The sequence below is a fragment of the Equus asinus genome, chromosome 17, assembly GCF_041296235.1.
Source record: "Equus asinus isolate D_3611 breed Donkey chromosome 17, EquAss-T2T_v2, whole genome shotgun sequence".
Taxonomy (NCBI): Eukaryota; Metazoa; Chordata; class Mammalia; order Perissodactyla; family Equidae; genus Equus; species Equus asinus.
The window spans coordinates 2,398,763-2,420,364 of NC_091806.1; the positions used below are offsets into that span (position 1 = coordinate 2,398,763).

The following is a 21,602-nucleotide window of genomic DNA, read 5'->3' on the forward strand; positions in this document are numbered from 1 at the left end:
ATCCAGTCTTACGTTTACTGTTTCCGTGGCATATCTCTTTCCGTCTGTTTGCTTTCAGTCTGTCTGCATTGTTAAAGTGTGTCACTCATAGCCAGTATATAGCTGGGTCTTATTCTTTTATCCATTCTGATAATCTCTGCCTTTTAATTGAAGTGTGCAGTCCATTAACATTTAATGTCATTATTAATATAGTTGAATTTAGATCTGCCATTTTATGATTTTTTGGTTTGTCCGTCTGTTTGTGTTCTTCCCATTGTCTTTTCCTGCCATCTTTTGGATTTTTTGCCACATTTATTTGAATTCCATTTTAATATCTCTATTACCTTTTATAGCTCTATTACTTTATATTATTTTTTAGCAGTTTCTATGAGGATTATAATATATATCCTTAAATTTTCATTCTACTTAAAATTAATATCATACCACCTCACATAAAATGTAGACACCTTGTAACTGTATAGGCCAGTTTACTCTCCTTCCATGTTCTTTATGTTATAATTTTCATATGTGTAAAATCTACATATATTATAAACACTGCAAGATAATTTTAATTTTAGCTTAAACAGTCATATGCTTTTAAAGAAATTAATGAAAAAATCATACTTTTGTATGTGTATGTATGTATAGTTTTTAAGCAAGTTTGTGGTAATAGTTGTATAACTCTGTAAATTTCCTTAAAGTCATTAAATATACACTTAAAACCAGTAATTTTATGTTATTAAAAATTATACCTCACTATAGCTATTAAAGACAAAATTCTAGATATCCCACCTGCCCAAATGCTATTTGCCTTTGATTGGTAAAAATTGTTCCGGAACCAGCCCATGAATACAGTGTGTCTGCTGTAAGGAACCTTCAGTACCGGTGAGTTTGATTAGGTCAGGTAGAGGCACAGAGCTGCCGGTTGAAAGAGCCCAGAGATTACAAGGTGGTGTTTTGGTGGCGTTTCTTTTTAAAAATGTGTTTTTAATCTTTCTGAGTCATCTTATAGAATATAGGATAAAGAAGGAGTTTCACAGTCCCACAGGTCTAATAAGATGTGCTCTTTCCCCTCGTCAAATAACTACATAAAATTCTTTCTTTCTTAATCATTATAGAATATTCAAAATTTATAGACAAAGCAGAAAGTAAACACAACACACTAAGTAGATAGTTATCACTGAGTGTTATATTTGTTCCATTTTTTCTTTTTTGTGTGTCGGGGAGGTTTTTTCCAGCTGTATTGAGATATCATTGACAGATAGCATGTAAATTTAAGGTATAAAATGTGATGATTTGATATGTGTATATATTGCAGAATGATTACCACAATAAAGTTAGTTCATCCCCTCATGCTTTTTCCTAACATCGTATTTTAAATTTTCCTCATATTACTAGAAATTCTTCATAAACATAATGTTTGAATCCTGAATCAATGATATAAATTTAACTTTTACCTCATTTTATTTCCAGCTTCTTACTGTTGTTTATAACATTGTAGTAAATGTTTTTCTTTGTGAATCATAAGTAATTACTGAGTATGATATGGACGTTTCCAGGCCCTTATACATATTTGCAAACTGTCCACAAAACAATTGTATCAGTTTACATTTTCATCACCAGTTTTGAAACTCTCTAATTTTTTTGGCTGAATTTAGTTCTTTTATAATACTCTTTGCCAGAGTCAAGTATTAAAAAATGGTATGTCTTTATTTTTATTTGCATGTCGTGAGCATTTCTATCTTTTGTCTAGTTTTGAGAGTAAAATGCTGAGCTGCAGTGAGATAATCTTAGGAGAAGTCAGTTCAAATGAGTAAATCATTAAAAATGATGCATGCATACCCGAAATGTTTATTTTAAACTTGAAATATGCATCTGTGTATGTCTTTGATTCTGAGTCACAGCCTTTTCTTTGAGAATATGGGTTTGCTATTTGGGGTGGAATGTCATATTTCTGGCATAAACCACACCCATACTGCACCATTTATAAAGTCCAATTTCAGACTCTTTATAATGAGGAGGAGTAACATTCGAAGCAAGCTAAATATAGACTCTAGAATTTTATGCTTCATTTTTTCTGATATTTTGCTTGTCTCACCTACATCAAAATTGACAGCTGTTTTTAAGTAACTCATCTTTATTGAATTTTGGAAGCATTCAACTTTTCATGGAAGCAACTCTTCTCTTTTGCACTCATTTTTTGTTATTTAATAAAATGTGTCGTCATAATTATAAGTTCAACCGATATCAACAGGCTTAGGAACAGACTTGTTTGATTCTTGGTGAATATCCATTTCCACTGATGGAAGCAGAAATGAGAGGTTGTCCCAGAGTGTAGCCTACCAGCCAAGAGCAGTTAGGGTGTTTTACGGAGCAATTTGGGAGCATTGCTTAATCTAAGTCATTTAAGTGGAAACTGGTGTTTAACACACTTTCAGTTCTAATATTTTCTGAAACCAGAATTTACTCATACTAGTGGTAGAAACTAATCTTAAATCCTACTTCTTGCCCTCCCTCCTTTCCTTCTTGAATAATTATTTACTGTGTGCCTTGCGCTGTGCTAGGTGGCAGTAAATAAAGGGATGAACAACACAGTTTCTGTTTTCAAGGATTTGGAATTCAAAAAGGGAGACCTTGTATGGCGCTGTGACTGTCAGTTTTCTGCTCTAACTACTGCCCAGAAGTGGGAGCCCTACAGATGCAGAGGACAGAGTAGGATTACTCCACCTAGCCTGTCAGTGAGGAAACGTTTCCCAGTGAGGCTTGGTCTCAAAGAATGGACAGGAATCAGCTAGGCTTTCAGAAGAGGGATATACATTTGGGGTAGCAGGAATAGCATGTGCACACTTTTTGCTAGCAAGATTAGTAATCTGCTGAATGTCTCTGACCTATTCAGAATTGCCTTATAATTCCTATGTGTATTTGTTCTTTCATTCATTTATTCATTCCTTCAACAGTGAAACTCTCACCCTGGTCCACCCCATGTTTTGTGATAGTAATTATTGTTTCTGAAAAGAACCACATATCTATAAGCAACAGAAATGGATGAATGTGAAGCACAATCTTGTGCCCCATCTTCTCTGTCCTTCCCCACTCCCCCTAGAAGTGCTGTTAGTTAACAATTCAGGGAAAGTACAATAATGACCACCATTCATTGAACACTTAAAATGTACTAGACACTTGCTTAGTGTTTTACACACATTTTCTCATTTATTTTAATTTCTAAGAATTAGGGTCTCCATGTGTAAACGAGGAAACTGAATCTTGGAAAAGTTAAGTAAGTTGCCAAGAGCCTTGTTGTTGAAACAGATGAGCCAGAATTTGAAGCCCCGTCCCTCTAACTGACGAAGGCCATCTCTCATCCCCTGCAGCAAGACACATGATCCTGAGGACTTGCTCTGCATCACGGGGGAAAGTTCAGATACATTGTTCCATAAGGTTCTCCTAGACGATTATGTTTTCACATCCAAAGATAATTGAAAAATTGTGTTGAGGCTTAATTATGTTATTGATAGTTATGTAATTCATATTAAATTTAAATTATATAAATTCATTCTTACTAGATTATAGTTCCCAGAAGACATGCCAGTTGATCAAAAGGCACAGAAAGCATCCACGATCCCTGTACCCTCCTTCCATCTCTCACCCCACATTTCTCTCTCATTAGAGTACGGATGATTAGCACTCTTACCAGTATTGCAGATCCTTAACAGTCTGCTAAAATGCCCTTCTTATCCAGCCTCCAGTGGATAATCTGATGTAAATTACCTTTCTGGCAGCAGCTGTCCTTTATAAGCTTGTTCCCTGGCAATCTCCCTTTACCTCAGCTTCTCTCACAACCCCTAGCCCCACAACACCACCACCCCCACGTCCCCGCCCAAGACACAAATACACGTCCGTATTCTCTGCTTTTTCAGAACTCAGAATTCCTTAAACATACATTTCTTTTGACTTCTGTGCCTTTGTTCTTGCTAGTCCAGTGCTTTTCCCACGTCTTCTGTTGTCAGCCTGGGAAAATCCTGCTTATCCCTCAAGTGCCACTATAAATGTCACCTTCTCTGTGAAGCCTTCCACCTTCTCCTGGAGAGGCAGTGTTTATCACTGCCCATTTGACTCTCGAAGCATTCTGTTTCTGTCTTTGATAGAGTCCTTAGCCCATTTAGTCATTGTTCATTTTCTGTCTGTCTCCCCTGGTCTAGAATGGGAGCTCCTAGGTTAGATCATTATGAGTTGTCTTTTACCCTCAGCGCCCACATGTAGTAGCTTCTTAAGGTATCATACTGAATTGTTACTGATATTGATAATTACCTTTATTAAATGCATCCTGTATCTTAGGCACTGCGCTTGATGTTTATATACATTATTTCATTTAATCTTCACACCCATCCTATGATACAGGGACAATTATTACCCACATTTTACAAATTAAGAACTCGAAGTTGAGAGGCACAATAACTTGACCGGGGTAACACTTGAGCAAGCACGTGATGGAGTCAAGATTTAAATCCACAGAGTCTGACTCAGAGCTCATTCTCCTTTATACCAATAGGAACAATCAATCAGATAAGTTCTCTGGGGAGTTATCAACAGCTAGGAGATACATTTTCTGTTGAGACCAACCCTGAATGGCTCAAGAAGACGTGAACGATACCTTGTTACTAAATGGATGAGTGAGGTCCCTTGGAAAAGGCTGAAGAGTCATTTGAAAAATCTTGTTTGCTCTCAGAAAGAGGCTCAAAGCAGTCTGCTGTGATCACTGATAAAGTCAGGTTCAGAGAACACAGTACCCAGACAAAGAAGCCTTCTACATTGTTTTTGCAGAGAATGAATGAGAAGAAGAGAAAAGCCACTGTTTGGCTGAAGAAGGATGTGGACCGTTACATGCCAGAACTGCTTTTTACGAAGGAGAAGCCCACGGTCCAGATTAGTTAATTAGCTTGCCTCAGGGCACATAGCTAATAAATAACAGGGCTTGGACTAGAATCCTGATTTCCTGAGTCCCAGTTCAGTGCCCTTTCCACCATAGTGTGCTCTGTATTAGAGTGGCTGTGTTCATGTTTGGAGAAAAAAATGCTGGACCAAGGTAGGAAGGAGTCTTTGAGGGAAACAGCTTGAAGCTTTTGGAGCTGGTCAGCTTTTGCCTAAGACCTGCTGCTATTTTGGGCTCTCAGTTTGCTCAGAACTAAATACTGCCAGCTACACAAATAAAAGGCAGGGCTATTATTTAGGCCTCCTAGGTCTGTGCATTCACTTCTCTGCTTGCAAGGGCAAGTTCATCTCTGCTGGGCAGTTTGAACATGGGCTTATATTAGCCCTTGTCAGCCCTTAGATGTCTGCTGGTTTGACTGTTACAGTAAATGCACTAGCCTTGCTTTCGGGTTGGGAGAGGAGAGGGAAGAGAGAGAAACCTAAATTGGTCTCTACCAATGCTGATTTCTAATGCTGTTTCTTTCTCTTTCTTTCAGGGTGACGAGGAAGGACCCAGGTAAGATCACATTGTTCTTGCTTATCTGTTCTCAGAATTGAAGTAGAGTGACATTTGTGGCCTTTTTAATGCCCCGTGAAATACGCACAACCAAGAAACAGCACAGAGAAGGTATCTCTGTCTGAAGCCAGGGCTTTGAAGATCGTGTTTAGTGAGACTCCCGTCTCCCTCCCCATCTGTGGTGTTTCCTGCGTGTAGCCTTCAGATAAAGGTAGACTTGAAAGTGTGTCATGAGGGTAACTTTGCTTTGTTCTTCATACCTTGTTAAGAAGAGTAGGCACTGTATTTGGATGGTAATTAGGCTATCAGCTGGACTGACTAGATAAACTTTTGTGTTGTTCTTTCTTGACTGGAATTGGATTGCCTTTTTTAATGGACTCTGGATCCAGTAGTCTTTATTTCTGACCCCTAACATCTTTGTGTCTGACTCAAGACACCTATATGGTGACTCCAAGGTCATAGGTATAACACTCTGGGGAAAACTGCTGCTTTGTGCATCTGTATCACCACATGAAATTTTTTTTTTTAACTTTTTTTTTTTTTTAAGGTTTTATTTTTCCTTTTTCTCCCCAGAGCTTCCCGGTATGTAGTCATATATTTTTAGTTGTGGGTCCTTCTTGTTGTGGCATGTGAGTTGCTGCCTCAGCGTGGTTTGATGAGTGGTGCCATGTCCACGCCCAGGATTCGAACTGGCGAAACCCTGGGCCACTGAAGCAGAGCATGCAAACTTAACCACTCGGCCACGGGGCCGGTCCCCAACCACGTGAAATTTAAGAGTGCATTTCATTATTGCCTCAGCCTTGCAAGGAACCTGAACTTTGGTTTACCTAGCTTTGCTGCTCAGGCTGTGACAACAGGCTCTAGGAAACGCTGCAGCTCTGCCGTCAGCACGATTGAGGGGCATCTGTACAACAGTAAAATGCAGTGTTCACATGGCCCCCCTCTGTCACATAGGATCAAGGACTGTTAAGGCTGGGAGGGATCAGAAAGGTCCTGCAGGCCATTGCTAGTCAAACTGTAGTTTTAGCAGAAGCACCTTTTTTTCAAATGGGCTTTAAGTAGAACTTCGATGTATGTAAAGCAGTTTTTCTCTGGATAAAATTGGGGGCCACATCCTCTGGTGAACCTTTTCTCTTCATTACAGTAGACACTGAGGGGCTTCTGCAGAAACCTAGAGTTCCTCAGAACTCAGTTTGAAAATCGCTTATCTAGTTCAGACTTCTCATTGAAAGAAGCTAAATGAATTGTCCAAGATTACCTTACTGGAGCCAGGATTCAGCCCTTCTTTGGTTTTATTTACAAACCAGCAGATACAGTTCCTTCTTTTCTCCTCTCCCTCCCCATATCCTGAACCCCTTTCTTAGTGCCAAGTGTTGTCCCACATCTGCGTGTCTTGGTGCTTCCCTCCCTTGGCACCTGTTCTCAGCCTAGACCCAGCTCCTGTCTACCGTGACTGAAGCCACAGGCATCCTGCTTCAAACCTACAGAGCCTCAGGGGATCCCTGCAAACCCCATCTACCAGCCTCCTCAGCAATAGGCTCCCTCTGCTGTGTTCATTTACTTCCTTCCTTCCTTCCCCTTGCCTGCCTGCCTGCCTTCTTCCTTTCCTTGCGACCTTCCATCCGTCCTCCTTCCCTCCCTCTTTCCTTTTCTTTTCTTTTCTTATGACCCTACTATGTGTTGGGCACTGTGCTATGCAGTGGGAATATAATGATAACTAAGACAGACATGGCCCCTGCCTAAGTGTAGTGGGAGAGATGAGCTTATAACCAGGCACTTATACTGTGGGGGAGGTGCTATAATTAAATGAAGTTTAGGCTGCTTTAGGACGGGCTCCTAAGTCAGTCTTGGAGGATAAGGGGAGGCTTACCAGAAAAGGTTATATATAAAGAGAGGTCTGAAAGATGAGAGGGCAGCAGAGGAGGAGCAAGGGCAGAGTCGTTCAGGTGAGGGAGCAGGTCGTGTCGAAGCACCGGACAAGAGGAGAGTGGAGGAAGAAAGCAGAGGCCAGATGATTTAGGGCCTTATAGGCCCCCTGAAGGCATCTCCGCTCTATCTGCAGGCAGTGGGCAGGCATTAGAGAACTTTAAACAGGAGTTAACCTGAGTAGATGTGCATTTTGGAAGTCTCCCCTGCCTGTAGAATGGCAAATGAAGTGGGTCTACACCGGAGCCGGGGAGACTAGTTAGACTAGGCTGGCGATGCTGGGAGCCTAAATCAGCCTCTAGTTATTGAGCAAGTTGTCACTGTTTTGCACAGACCTTTGGTTTAGATAAACTCTTTAAATTGTTCTCTTGGCACTCCCCCCTTCTGTTCTCAAGACTAGCTCCAGCTGCTGGGAGGAGCCCTAGACCTTCTCCCCAGAGAAGGAGTTCCAGTAAGACCAGAGTAAAGAAAACACCTTAGCAGACAGAATGTGCAGAGTCCACGGGGAGAAATGGCGTTTCTGTCTTGAGAGAGCCTGCTTATGATGGGCACACTCATCTTATCTTTATGGCCACATGCCAGAGTGGCGTTGATTAGAAGGCTACAGGGACCTTATGAAGAGATTAACTACCTTCAGAGATACTATTCAGTGTGCGATCCTGGCTTTAGAGTTTAATTGCAGATAGCTTCATGTCATTTGGGCAAAACAGTGGTGAAGCAATAGAGGTTCTTTACCAGCAATCAAGACGCCAAGTGTCTCCCTCAGGCCGGGCTGCCGTGGGTGTCAGCAGGGATCCTGTTGGACTAGGACTTGACAGAACCCTTTTTTGGTACAGTGAGCACTTGAAGAGCAAGTTCTCATTTGGCAGAAAGAGGAGTCAAATTTTCTTTTTAACATTTAAATGCAGACTTACTGGTTCCATTCAGTTTGTGTTGAACTACCATTTGGCTCAGTTTGTTCCAATTAACACTTCAGGGCAGATTGCCTTTGATCTGAAATTTTTCTCATTTATGATGTACACTTTACCATCTCAGTAAGCCAAGCAGAGTTTGTTCCAAAGGCTTCTGTATTGCTGACAGTATTAATGAGAGTTTGCTGTGTAAGGGAGACAAAGGAAGCGTGGGTCTGCCTGCTCAGGGGAAGGAAGAGGAAGGACTCCAGAGACCCTGCGTTCCAGATCTGCTTGGATTCTTAGTCCTGTGTCTCCTTCACTAGCATTCTTTCCACACGGCCGCTTCCCCATTGTCTGCACGCAAGTCTGAGGGAGAAGTGGATTCCCACCCCTCTCCGTGGTGGCAAGAACAAAGGAGAATTCCTGTCCTACTGAAACGTGTTTGTCTGTAATAGATCTGTGTCTTCCTCCCTTCCTGCCAGCTAGAGTCTCCCTGCCTTCTTCCCTCTTTTCTCTTTTGACTTCCCAAGCTGTTTGACGTGAGGTGGCCAAGTATTTGTACTTTTAGTCATGTCTGTTCCTTGTCCTGGATTTTATTGTTTAGTTGTCCTGCTAATCAACAACAATAATTGTAGCTGCCACTTATTGAAGGTTTACTGTGTACAGTGTTTTTTATGTATTCTCATTTAATCCTCATGTGGAGCTATGATGTAGTTTTTATCCCACTGGTAAAATGAGGAAATTCGTGCTCAGAAAGATTAACTTGCCCAAGATCACACAGCCAGTAAGCAGTAGAGCTCAGACCTCAATCTGGCCTGGCCTCAGGACTCATGCCCTCAACTGGCATTCGGACTGTCTCCAAGAGACCAGCGCACGTCTCTGTGTGACCCTGTGTGAAAGCCAGAAGGACTCACCACTCCTCAGAGGACCACTCTGGTCTTGTTCCTCTAACCTGGGGGTTCTTACTTGCTTTGACTTTGAATTGCTGTGGCCTCTGTTTTCTGCAAGCTACTTCTCCTCTCCTTAGCCTGTCATTATAAAGGGATATTTCTTCATCTCATCCTCATGCAGTGTCCTCTGAGAGTGAGCAGCAGAAGGGGTGCTTTAAGACTCCCTGGGGAGCAGGCAACCAAGCCTTCCTCTGACCTCACAGAATTAGCTGTCTGTTGCCCCTCCACCTGGTAGTTTACTCTTCCAGTCCCTGATGCAGTCATATAGACGGCAAGGATTCTTGGAGGGCAGGAGGAGCAAAAGTCCTAATATGTAGAATGTGGATATTAACCACTGTGGAGTCATCTTTTAAAAGAATGTCTTTGAAGCCTAGAGTGATTTTCTTTTTCAAGCAAAAAAAGCAATTTACACTTTTGGCAGCAATTTTCTGTCTTCTCTATGCTATTATGAGAGATCTTCTGTTCACTCCCTCACAGATTGGCTCCTTCTCTACTCCTGCCGGAGCCTGCTGAGAAGTAATATATATTCAAGGAGATGGGGTGGCAATGGGATCTGCTGCCTTGAAAGCTGTTGTGTAGTGGGAGGAAGTCAGAGAGGGAAGGACCCTTAAACTCTGTGCTCAGAGGAGAAAGGAGCAAGATTATTATTAAATTTTGATTTGCTGTTGAGCTTTTCTGTAATTTTTTTTTAAACTAAGAGGAAAATGGCTTTTTAATAGTAACAGCCATACTTGGGACTTCTGTAGAATTTTTCACCCTCAGCACTGGTTCGTATTCAGACAGTAAGCTCCTGCTGAGATCAGTGTGACTGTGAACCATGCTGATTCTGTGATCAAGCGGGCCGTGAATTCTGAATGAGCAGAGGCTCAAGGAGCATCAGCAGACCTGCCTTCCCTTCTTGGTCTGCCTGGGACTGGGCGTGTGACCCTGGGCAAGCTAGTTAACCTCTTTACCTCTTTATAACGTGTTTTTATTTCCCAGTGAATATTAGTCTTTTTTCCCCATTCCCCACCCAGTTTTTTTGGATGTAGTTGTGTGGAGGAATACAGTTTTGTATCAAATATGGAGTGGAAAGAATCTGTGTATGGATTCTGTAATTTGGTAATTTTTTTTTTAAACTTCTCAGTTTTGTTTCTTTAAAATTTTTCTTGGGGCTGTGTACTAGGCATTCTTTTCCCCCCTCTAAAATAATAACCATATGTTCTTAGATATGGCATTTCTCTTCCTGACGACTTAGTTTGTAGAGAGAAGAGGGAACTAAGTCAGTAATACACTTAGGTTTCTTTTGTTCTCTGATTGCAAATTCGTGGTTTGGTTTTTGCATTAGCTTCATTTCAGAAGACCCAGCTGGAAGCCAGAGAAAATGGCTCTGATACTTGTGACATGAAATGGAGCTATTATACAGGGCTGCTTATTATACAGAAGTGGGGTTCCAGCCTCTAAGTTGGCCTTTAGCCTAGAGTCTCTGATGTGTAATGTTTCCCTGTTCTGGAACCTCTACTGACTTTGTTTTCCCCTGCTGATGTGAATTGTTTATTCTCTACTCATCCAGATGAAGGATGAACCATGCTGTGCATTGTGTTACCTATCTATGATAAAAGCAAGCCTCCTTGCTAAAGTAATTGATTTTCAGATGTTTGTCCATGAGAGTCACAACTTTATTTTATTTTGTGTGTATTGGTATAAAATCAAAGAATCCATACATAGCTGGAAAATTCACCCAAGGATCCTCTAGCTTATTCCATCTGCCTCACACTGGAAATGCTGGCCAGGAGCAGCTTGTGTTCCAACACATCTGCCTGCCTCTTTCTGGCTTCGTAAGGCTGAGAGAAAGGGCTTTGTAGGGTGGGGCCTGGATGTCACTGGGTACCCATGGTGTTTTGCTAATCATCTCTTGTTTGCCATCCATTACAGCGGTTATGAGGCCTGGCAGGCTAACCTTGTTTGTGTCTTTGACCTCAAGGTCAGGATATCAGAATAACATTCACCTCTAGGAGCTCTGTTCCTTAATCTCTTAAGCAGGAAAAATTGCAGAGGAATTCTTTCATTCATTTGTTCACAAACATTTTCGACTGACTGCTGTGTTGCCAGGCCCCGTGCTAGGTTGTAGAGGTGTGAAGATGGTAGAGACTTTGTCCCCTCATTTAAAGATCTCAAAGTCTAGTTTGAAAGAGAGAAGTAAGTTAACAATTTTAATGTCACATTTAAGTGCAATATAATAATTATTATTGTAAATTATTATAAAGAAGCATTTATTGAATGCCAACTATGTGCAGGAAGTATTTTAACCATTTACATGTATCATCTCATTTATTTCTCACAGCAGTCCTAATAAGTGGTTAAAACATTTCTCGTCTGAGATGAGAATACTGAATTGCAGAGAGGTTATCCATACACAAGGTCACACAGCTAACAAGTGGTAGAACCGGCATTGAAACTCAAGTAGCCTGACTCGAGAATGCAGGCTCTTCACTACTGCACTATAATGATTCTCTGTATTCAATATATTGGGTGTAGAGTAGGCTACAGCTAACTCAGACTGGGGAGTCAGAAAAGATAGCATTTCTGCTGTACCTTGCAAGATGGGTAGGGATAGGCTCTTCCAAACAGAAAGGATCCAAGCAGAGAGACCAGTGTGTCCAAAGGCTCAGAGGAGAGAAAGTGCATATGCTGTGTGGGGAAGGGTTGAGTGCCTGTGTGACTGGACTGTGGCAGCAATGAGACTAAAAGGTGGGTGAGTCCACCATGTAAAGGGTCTTGTATGCCATGTTGAGGTACCAGAAGATTTGTACCCTTTCCTTTTAGACTTACCTTTTGACTACAGCATTGTCCTATCTTCAGGAGAAATGAACAGACTTCTGAATCCTAGGGATTTCTTGGGATAGTCACATCTCATGATTTGTTATGGGTAAATTGTTTGCTTTCTTTATGCCTCAGTATCCCCACCAAATAGCACATCCTATTGTACTTAAAGGGTAAAGATGCTATGAAGCATTGAAAGTATTCTTCTTTGGGGTTCCTTCTTTTAGATGGAAAAACAAGCAAGTGAGATGAAGTAGTTGTAAAAGGAAAGTGTTTGATTTGTATCTTATTTATACCTCTATTTTGATGGCTCCTGCCTGCCTTTAACTTAAACTCATGTTTGGAAGGTAGTTATCTAGTTTCTTCTAAGTTAAAGGAGAAAAGGAATACTGAAGCACCTCCATTTTCCAAAAAGATTTAAAGCTATAGATGTTTTTTAAAAGCTAGTCAAAGAATTAAGTTGATGTTGCATTTGTCTCTGAGTTAGACTCGATGCTGGAGAGTCTGGCTGGAGCCTGGGTGTCATCTTCGTTGTTTGGCTTCAGTCATTTTGGACTGGCTGAGCCTAATAGATTTTAGGAAGTCACAAAACTCCAGTCTGTGTCAAGAATGACTAAAGTTGATGTCATTGGTTATGTGCCCCCTCACTTGTGGCAGCCACAGCAAAATTGTTATTAGTAGTGTCTTTTGATTTTAGGCGAAACCTGCTGGTGTCTTCTCACTTCCTCCCAGTGAGAGGCAGGTAAAAGGTTAAAACTTCTGTCTTCCCAGCAGCTTCCAGGGATCTCTCCCTTTTTTGTAAGTTCCATGTGTCTGAACTGCACAGAAACCCACAGCAGACATCTGTAACAGAGGCTGGGAGCAGAAGCTGGTGCATTTGTTTTTTTGTTTTGGTTTGCGTTTTTTCTTTTCAAAATAGTATAAAGTTTAGAGTCAGTGAGTGCAGTTTTCTTTAAAATTAGAACTGCAAGGAGGTGGCTTCAGAACTTTAAAAAGGGTGGACAAAGGCTGAGATAAAGCTGGGGTACCCTAAATGGTGAGGTCCTTACCAAGGACGATATTCCCAGGCCTCTGCTTGTTTGCACTCAGGACCTAACTGTAAGTGGTTGTAGATTCGTCAGAGAAATACCTCCTTACCCACCAGCAGGGGTTTCAGGGAAGAAAAACGCTGTATAAGTGCCTCATTCCCCTACTCCTTAGCACCTCTACCGGTTGTTCCCTGTGGGTTGCAGCGTGCTTATAAAATGGAAAAGCATTTTGTTTCCTTGGTGAGGACATGTCTCCCTCCCCTCTGGTTCCATCAATTCTATTTAAAGGAAAGTGAGGTTGAGCAGGAGAAAACCAGCACAGAGAGGGAGGAGCTGACAGAATGGCAGTGAAGGTAGGGAGAGAACCGTTTCTCAGCTGCCTCTGGCTGCTAGATGCATCTGGATCTAGATGCTGTGGGGCATCGTGCTGCTTTATCCCACCTGCACAGGCACTGCCACTTAGAGCAGGACCGCCCTAAAACTGACCACGCTGCCCACTTTGCCCTGACTTTCAGGGGTGTCCAGGATCAACGCTAAACAGCAATACTAGTGAGACCTGCTTGTGTGTTGAACATTCAATGGGATCTGGACCTGCATGTGTTATTTCAAAGCTTTAAAACAACTCTGTGAGACAGAGCTGTTCTAATCCTCTTTTTACAGAGGAGGAAATTGATTTTATAGAGGTTTAGTGATTAAGCCATGGTCACAGTTAGAAAGTGACTCAACCGGGTTTAGAACCCAGATCTATCAGGCTTAAAATTCTGTAATTTCAAGCACTACACTATACTGTCTGTCTCAGGAGATGGAAGATTCATATCTTCCAACATCTTGGCTGGGAATAAGCGAAGTTAATGGAGGGAATTGTGACAAGCCAACAGGGATTTGGCATTTTTATCAGAAAAATTTTTTCATTTTCTTTGTTGAATGCCAACAAGCAATTTGTCTGAGACACAAGTTGAGGTGGAGCTTGCCAGGAAAATGCCTAAGCTGGAATGAATAGGAACTTCTCTCCCCAGACAGGTAAACATTAGTTTACTCCCTGGTTTTTGTGGAGCCAGTAACTGCCATTGCCTCTTCTGAAAGAGCCACTATTCACCCAGTGGCAGGTGCAGGCCAACTGTTGTCATGGCAACGTCAGGAAAGGCAAGCAGTTTAATTCCAGAACTGATAATTAACTAGGGGATGGGGTGGGGGTGGGCAGAGAAATGGAGGGATAATTGTTTCAGGAGGGGAAACTTAGCAATTGCCAGCAAGCTGCGTAGATGAAAAGGCCAGGCACAGATGCTCCAGCCCAGCAGGCCCCTGGAATTCAGTGCCCATCCCCTCTGGTTAGGAGTTTCTGATGAACTAAAATGAAGGGTCGAGTCCCCAGCCAACCAAGACTCTTTAAGGAACCAAACAAAGAAAGAGAAATGTTGCCTAGGCTATGCAAAGACTTGCAGGGGCCAGATGAATGACTACTCTAAATGATGTCACCCAGCTGGAAGCAGTCCAGAAATGCTATCTGGACTCCACAGGGAGGACTCTTGCATCGGGGAAAACAGGACCCACAAAGCATGCCTGTTGTGAGTCTCTACTTCCGTGGGTGGGATGGAGGAGCGTGGCCTGTCAGAGGAGACAAAAGGAAGACTTGAGGGGGTGATGAACTTGTTCAGGTGCTGGCTCATCACCGCTGTTGCTCTGTCACCCCCTGGAGATTGTAGTCAGAAAATGTAAGCTAAGCCTTCCACATGGATTATCTATCTCATTTAATCCTTACAACAACCTAGGAAGAAGGCGCTGTTTTTCTTCTCATCTCAGACTTAGATATGTTCAGTACCTTGCCCAAGGTCACAGGGCTAGTAAGCCAATGTACTGAATCTTTGTATCCTGTTGATTTGACTAATAAAATAGAATCTGTTCTTCTACATAGGGAGTCATGGTCCCAATCTAGAATGAAATCAGACTTAATCTACAATAAAAAGGAAAACAATATTTTTTCTAGTAGAATAAGGTAAATTACAAAATAGAAGTTACCGAATGAGCAATATTGGAGAATGTCCTATTATGCTTTTGAGATCTCTCAGACTCACAGCTCACAGCTCACATGCTCTGTGTCCCAAGCCGTGATCCGATGAGTAACTGAGAGTCAGGAGTCCTTCCTAAGTTGTCCTGTCGCTCTCGGTGGATTGAGGCTTGGAAGAGGAGGTGACTTGGTGACAACACACAATGGAGAGAAACTGTCCAAAACTCTTATTATGATAGATGTTAACCACACTTCTCTGCTTTATGTGTTTTTCATGGACACATGGAGAAAACTCCATAGTGTATATAGCAAGACTTCCCTGTGTTCTAGTATGTGTGTATGAGTGTAAGAGAGAGAGATTGTACTTTAAAACGGTGAGTCTCGGTGGGAGGAGAAACAGCATTCATTCAGCAGTGTTTACAGAGCACCTCCTCTGCTGTAGGTATTGTCTTTGGTGCTAGGAATACAGTTTTCAACAAAATGTTCAAGGTCTGTGCCATCTAAGAGCTTACATTCTACAGTCTCAAGTTAAGGATTGAGGAATGTAAGTGGTATATAATTTGAGTGCATTTTAAAGAAAGCCCTTAGTTCTCTCTTAAAACCTATTATAGCAAGTAAAATTGGCCCAGTCCTTCTGGCTGGTAGGAAAATATGCAGAAGGTAGAATAAAAGTGAAGTAAAGGGTTGGTAATCACTACTTAAAACTATGAGCTTCCCCCTGATTTTCCAGAGGTTTGACAAACTAATAAGTTGATGTTGCCTTTGCAAGTGAAACAATTAGTATCAAAATTGGGGAGCTCAACTGACAGTAATTATGCTGGAAAATGTAATTTTGCTTGCATAGTAGAGGTAGGATTATTTCAAGGAGATCTCATTAATGTGCTGTTCATCAACAAAGACCAGTGTAACCTTTCTCTTATTAGATTAGTGCAGGGTCCTGATGCAAAAGGCTGTTGGAATAATTCTCAGTCTTTTGTTCTAAGAAAATAATTAAATACTGTCTAGAAGTCTAGATATGGAAATTGAAGTCATTGAAGACAGAAAAACAGTGTGGCCACTCATTCTGAAATCAACATAACCTTCTTTCATTTCTGCAAGTTTCATTCCTTTATCTCCTTAGCAAATTTTATTGTCTGCTGTGTGCCAGGCCGTGCTAGATGTTGGAGCTATAGTAGAAATCAAAACTGAATACACTCTTCGTTTTCATGGTGCTTGCTATGTAGTGCTGGGTCTCTCCTCTGCATTTCAGGGGCATACATCTGCTCTGTGTCTGCTCAGCTCTGCACGAGCTTAAAGAATCAGCAGGCTAGTAGAAAGATGCATGACCTGTAACTATAGGTGGAAACCCTCCAGCGCAGGGCTTCCCAGGTATGTTCGACTGAACACTAGTTATGTGAGTTGTTCACTTATTCTTCTAAACTAGGGTTTCGTGGTCCAAGAAGTTTGGCACATGCTGCTTATTTACCCACCTCTTGGAGTTCCACAAGTACCTTGCTATAATTCAGGCTTTGAGCAGCCCTGTGATAATGAGACCTGTCTCGTTTTTCAATCCCAGCATTCCCAGACTTACTGACCATAAGGCTATTTTAACCCCTGTCACAAAAGTCTCCTTTGGAAGCAGGCTTCTTCGGCTAGAGGAAGGCCCCTCATTCTCCACTGAGACGTGTTGAGACACTGAGACGTGCTGCTCTTGATTCGCCATCCAGAAAGAGGGTGTAAGGAGCATAAGGCAACGTAGTTAGAGTCCTCATCTCTTAGGCTGAAATCTCGTCCTCATTCTACTTTCCTTCAAATAATTGGGGCTTCTGAACCATTTCTCTACTATTATTGATATAATTTATTTCCAGTACAATTAGAAGTGTAGCTATTGGGGATACAAGTAATTGAAGCTGAGACACATTCCTGAGAAAAGGAAGCCTTGAGAGGGCCACTGGCATATTTTTAAAAGTTGACATAACGGGGCCAGCCCGGTGGCGCAGCGGTTAAGTTTACATGTTCCGTTTAAGCGGCCCGGGGTGGCCAGTTAGGATCCCGGGTGTGGACATGGCACCACTTGGCACACCGTGCTGTGGTAGGTGTCCCACACATAAAGTAGAGGAAGATGGGCATGGATGTTAGCTCAGGGCCAATCTTCCTCAGCAAAAAAGAGGAGGATTGGCAGCAATTAGCTCAGGGCTAATCTTCCTCAAAAAAAAAAAAAAATTTGACATGACAAGCGGCCAACCCAGTGGCGTAATGCTTAAGTTCACATGCTCTGCTTTGGTGGCCCAGGGTTCATGGGTTTTGATCCCTGGCACGGACCTACACGCCACTCATCAAGCCATGCTGTGGCAGCATCCCACATACAAAATAGAAGAAGATTGGCAGAGATGTTAGCTCAGTAACAATCTTCCTCAAGCAAGGAGAGGAAGATTGGCAACAGATGTTAGCTTAGGGCCAATGTTCCTCACCACAAAAAAAAAAAAAATTGACACGACAAAAATCAATCTTGGATGTCCATAATTCCATTCAAAAAAGAAGATATCCATTATAAATAAATTTTTGTTCTTTTCATCTTAATTATGTAATTCCTTTTGCTTTCTAACAATAAGAAAGTTGTGATACCACTTTGTAGTTTTAAGTCAGTGTATAAAGTCGGCTTATCCCCTTAGCACATGACAGTGCCTCCTACAACCAGTAGCTATCATGTACTTATCACAGCTTGGGAGGGCCCAAGAAAACAATATATAAAAAAGTATTTTGCAAACTGTTAGTGCTGCATCTAAGGAATAATTATGGTTTTGGTTTTTTTCACTAATGATCATGGGACTTCTTAACAATCTCTGTGTCAGAAATTTCCCTGCTATGACCAAGCTCTAACGCCAAATGGATTTATACATCAGGATCACAGTATTCTGACTTAAAGGCCAAGAGAGGAAGGCACTGAGACCAGGGTGTCAGGCCCTCGGAGGCACCTCTCAGTCCCTCAGTTTTCTCCTCAGTCATCTAGGGGCAGTAGCACCCACTCTGTGTGACGGATCGAGTGAGATAATCTGTGTGAATGTAGAGCATAGGAAATGTAGATGATGCTCTGTACCCTTCCAAAGTATACAGCCCCAAACAGGAAATCTTAACTGGATGACAGACAGTTAAGTCTTTTCACAGGGGTATTTGTTAAGACATAATTGTGTTTACAGCCTGAGGTTCATTTATGAGTCATTTAAACAAACATTTACCAGAAATAACAAAGGAAACAAGAAAATGAACCTTCATTCAGCACCTTTATAGTTTACGGGGTGCACACAGACATCTCTTTTCCTTATTCTAACAAACCTGAGAGGTGGTTTTGCTCTCCCCGTGTTACACAGGCAGGAAATTGAATGAGAATCAGTAACTTGTCCAGGGCTGCCCAGGGAGAGCTGGACGTGATGCGAGTCAGGCCTCGAAGGAAGGCTCACTGTTCACGTCCTGTGCCCATGCTCTCACGCCGCCTGTTCAGAACATCGCTCTCGTTTTCTCCTTCCTCTCCCACATGCTTCTACCTTTGCCTTCTCCTTCTCAGTAAATGGCATCATCATGTCTCAGGCCAATAACCTAAGAGTCGTACTCAGTGTCTCTCTTTTCTTCATATTCCATATCCAGTTAATCAGCAATTCCTGTCAGATTTGCCCTCAAGGATCCATCAAATCCAAGGACTTCTCACCACCAGCCGCCCACCATCCTGCTCCAAGCCACATAATTTCTCTCTAAGAATCCTTCTGCCTTCCCCTGGTGCCACTCTTACTCATCCTTACTCCCTCCATCCCCATTCTTCCCCCCATTCCATTCTTCACATAGATGCTAGAATGATCTTTTAGGGTGCAAAGAAATCATGTAATTCTTCCATTCTGGATGCTCCAGGATGAATGATATCATATCTGGAATTTACTTCAGAATAACCTGGGGGGAAGGGCCCTGTGAAGTCATACAAGATGGGCTCCCGTCCACCTCTCCATCCTTACGCCTGCCCCTCACCCCACTGCTCACTTCAACCACACTTCCTCCTTCAGGGCCTTGCTGCTTGTGCTCCCTTCTGCCTGTGTGTTTATCCCCAGATCTTCACGTGTCTGGCTCGCTCGCTCACTCACTCTAGGCCTTTGCTGAAATAGTACCTCTTTAGACCTGCATTCCTTACCATGCTTTGGTTTTCTGCATATACTTGTCACTACATGAAAATGTATTATGTCTTTAACTTCCTGTTTTCTTTCTTCCCCACTAGAAAATAAGTGTCATGAGAGTAAAAGCTGTGTCTTTTTCACCACTATATTCTCAGTGCCTAGAAGATAATAGGCACACAGTTATTTTTTGGATAAATACATAGCTATGCAAACCCCTTTTCTCAGTTATGGAGAGACCCCTGGTTGGGAAGAGGAAAGCCTTAGACTCGCTTGGTGGCACCCACAGTCTGTCGCCTTATGCACCTCGTCACCGTCCGTCGCTGCTGCTTGTGAGCCTGCTCTTGTTCTTCACAGACCCCAAATGGGGTAACAGGTGAGAGGATTCCAGGGGAGGGGTTAGATGAGCCACATGTTCGTGAGTCCTTTGAAAACAGTGAGATGTTACAGTGGGAGAGAAAGCCTGTACTTGACGTCAGGGCAGCGCTGGTAGGGAATTGATACAAAGCCGTTTCCTCACTGTTTCTCTGTAGCTCTACCCCTGCGGCTTGGCAGAGACTCGACTCTGGCAACGTTAGAATCGTAAGCCTGGGCCCTTTCATTCTTTCACTCAAACCCTAACCTAAAGAACAACTTGCCCAAGCCATATGGTTCCCAAAATTATGTGAAATCATTCTTACGCATCCTAATTTTTGCTAAGAACCAACTAATATTAAAATATCTAGGGGCATCTCACTTAGACAGGGCTACCATAATGATAGGAAAGTCTTCTCTTGATTATTTTCAGTCTTGTTTTGTTTCTCAGAACATGCCAGACTGCGTTCGCATAAATGAATAACACTGTCCTTAGTCACACCAGATCTAACCTTAGTGCTGTTTGGAATGAGAAAGCCTCATCCTCTGCAGTTGCCAGATTGATTTAAAGGAACTGACCCTCCTGTCTTCAACACTGTGAACCTTGGCTGATCAGGACTCCTTTCAGAGATTCATACTCTTTGCTTTCTTCTCGCACTGGCCTCTCAGCCTCTGTGGCGTCTTAGTAGTTCCATCTCCTTCTCCCCTTACCTCAGCTAAGGAGCCATCTTGCTTACCAGTGTGGGCGCTCGGCACTCCGAAACGTTTCCTTCTCAGTAGAAGCTGACAGCTAATGCAGTGAAAGTTCCAGTTGCTGTAAGTTGTGTTGACACTTGTAGCATAGATCCTACAGCAATGCACTTCCTTACCACACAGGTAAAACCTAGTCATTCACGCAAAAGAAGGACCAGGAGATGGTTTCCTCGTCAAGAGGAAGGACTGAGCTGTTCTGAGAGCCCAACCTGCTGCTCCCTCTGTTCCCAGGTTGAGGGGAGGGAGGTATGGGTGGGAGCTGTTCCCAGCTTCTGGAGACAACTTGATTGTGTACCAAGAGGAGTTTCAGTAGAGGAGAGTGTGGCTCTTGAGTGTGGGGCTGAGAGAGTTCTGCCTTCCCGCCTCCACTTGAGGCCCTTAGGTTCTTCCTGGACTGAGTCAGAGTACAAATGTTGGGTCTATGTCAAGATAATGAATGGGGAAAAAAAGAACTGGTTTCCTGTCATAGTCATAATAATAATTAGTAAAAGTATAGAAGAATCTGCTTACTGAATCCTTAGGAAGAGCCTAGTAAGTGCTAAGCACTCGTCACAGGAGTGCTGGCCTGGGCCTTGAGGCTGTGTGTGAGAGTGATCTCTCCCTTGCTTGAGAGGTATGCTCGTGTTAGCTCAGCTTGGAGAAGTTCTTGTGAGAATGGTTGGCTCAGCGAAGAGCTCAGGGAGCAGTCTTGGCCTCCTCACAGGCCTCGTGGAAGCATCATTCCAGATCCACAGCCACACTGATGGCCAGGGTCCACACTGCCTTTTCAGCAGTGACTTCCGGTGCTGTCCCCCCAGTGCTCGGCTGTGGTGGAGCCTCAGCTGTCCATCTGCTCTTTAACCCGGTCAAGTCCTCCTTTTCCTTCAAGCTCCAACTTATTACCCTCTTCTTCCATGAATCCTTCTTTGATCCTCTAGTTCATTTTCGGACTACCACTTTCTTCTCTAGTTTATAATTATGTATATGCTCTATCACGCCGGCCACCTGTGAGCTCCTGAGTGGCAACATCTGTACTCAATTTTTCTTTATCTCAGTAACCTGTAGCAGGTCACTTATACTATTTGCTAACTCCATACTGAGCAACAGTTCACCATGTTTCAGACTTGGAAAGTGACTGACTAGGACTCATGAACCCTTGGCCATTCCTTAGATAATAGTGATCATGGCCGTAATAGCTAACACTGACTCAGGGCTTACTGTGTGCCAGATATGTGCCCAGATTTCATTGAATTCTTACAACAACGCCATAGGGATAGAGGCTGTTAGCATCCCCATTTTCCAGATGAGGAAAATT

The 21,602-nt window shown here is 42.6% G+C and overlaps 1 protein-coding gene across 1 annotated transcript in view; it reads left to right on the forward strand.

Annotated features, from left to right (window-relative positions):
• The window catches only part of TRIM44 (tripartite motif containing 44), a 112,626-nt gene that overhangs the window by 47,696 nt on the left and 43,328 nt on the right, over window positions 1–21,602 (forward strand). The window contains exon 4 of the mRNA XM_044750626.2: window positions 5,445–5,464. Coding sequence (XP_044606561.2) covers window positions 5,445–5,464 — 20 coding nt within the window. The remainder of the gene's footprint in view (window positions 1–5,444; window positions 5,465–21,602) is intronic.